At 33.3% G+C, this 1,167-nt stretch overlaps 1 protein-coding gene across 1 annotated transcript; it reads right to left on the bottom strand.

The window, feature by feature from the left end:
* Positions 1–573: 573 nt before the first annotated feature.
* Positions 574–1,101, bottom strand: LOC111617650 (kappaPI-actitoxin-Avd3b-like). The gene is made up of 3 exons (XM_023358921.1): positions 1,048–1,101; positions 796–975; positions 574–700 (listed from the first exon to the last, which is right to left on the bottom strand). The coding sequence occupies exons 1-3, from the start codon at positions 1,079–1,081 to the stop codon at positions 648–650; spliced, it is 267 nt and encodes an 88-aa protein (XP_023214689.1). The 5' UTR covers positions 1,082–1,101; the 3' UTR covers positions 574–647.
* Positions 1,102–1,167: the final 66 nt, after the last annotated feature.

Here is a 1,167-nt window from a genome sequence, read left to right as displayed (position 1 = left end):
TTTTCATTCAAAATTAATAAAATTTCGACAACACACTCCTCTATATTTTTAATTCATTCTACATAAATGCAACCTATAATATATTTTGATAAAAAAAAAACACGATTTCCAAAGTATAATAGTAGCATATCATATGTAGTGGTTCTTTTTACCACGAAATACGATGGAATGTTTGTTTTTTTCATATCTTTTCGTCAAAGCGACACGTGGGCGTTGTGCCGAACTATGATGCTTCCCAGAAGAACTTTACACGCCTATTTACATGTTACCAACGTGAAAATATCCCGGTTAAACCACAACAAACTACTAGTGTGCAGTGATTTTAGCCATTCGGCCACTGGTGGGTTCCGAAATGGCTGATTCTTCGAACAGACCAGATTATTTTCAATATACTTCGTAACGTATAAAACACAAACTCTTATAAACACTTCCTGACACTTTATTAGTTGTTAATGTATAACATGGACTCTGTAGCATTTTTAGACATTTATTCTTTTTACAGACAACAGCATATAGACACGAAGGAGGAAGTATCCCCGAAAGGACTTTCTATGAGAAACCGACTTTATTTAACGAGTAAAACACACGAAAAAGACGTAAAAACTCAATGAGCCTAGTCAGCTGATGACGTTCCAACCCGTGACCAGCTACCACTTTTGACTGTTTTTACCACTTGGTTTTGGTAGATCATCTAAATTTTCTGGGGGGGAGAAACAGAATACTAGCGTAAAATTTTTATATTCATTTAAAAAGTAATTGCCAGCTTAATTTAGAATTTCAAATAGCTGAACTTACTTGCAGAACAATAATCGCTGCATTCCTGTAAGGATTCGAAATTGTTTCCGTTTCCGAGACATCCACCATAAAGAAAAAGTTCGCATTCATGAATAGAAACATTGTAATAATAACGATATATTGCTGCCCGACATAGTCCTTTATCTGGCTGAAGTTGACAGTTTATTGGTAAATTATATCCTAAATTGAAAATTCATTCAAAATCAATGAAAATATGAATACTTTTATCTCACGAAAAGAAAAGATTCTTACTTGTTGCATCGGTATTGATGCAAAGAATTAACATAACGATGCAAACCACTTCTGAATTCATAGCTTTTGATATTTTATATTTACTCGCATTTATTTATACTGTGATTTTTATAGCTGAGA

The sequence above is a fragment of the Centruroides sculpturatus genome, unplaced genomic scaffold (assembly GCF_000671375.1).
Source record: "Centruroides sculpturatus isolate CEXI.00-Female unplaced genomic scaffold, Cexi_2.0 scaffold3563, whole genome shotgun sequence".
In the NCBI taxonomy this organism is placed as follows: domain Eukaryota; kingdom Metazoa; phylum Arthropoda; class Arachnida; order Scorpiones; family Buthidae; genus Centruroides; species Centruroides sculpturatus.
This window is presented reverse-complemented; position numbering and strand designations above follow the sequence as displayed.

Coding starts and splice junctions, on each gene's coding strand:
- LOC111617650 (XM_023358921.1), bottom strand. CDS start 1,081: ATGTTAATTCTTTGCATCAATACCGATGCAACAA. Junction 976..1,047: donor CATCAATACCGATGCAACAA/GTAAGAATCTTT, acceptor TTTTCAATTTAG/GATATAATTTACCAATAAAC. Junction 701..795: donor CAGCGATTATTGTTCTGCAA/GTAAGTTCAGCT, acceptor TCTCCCCCCCAG/AAAATTTAGATGATCTACCA.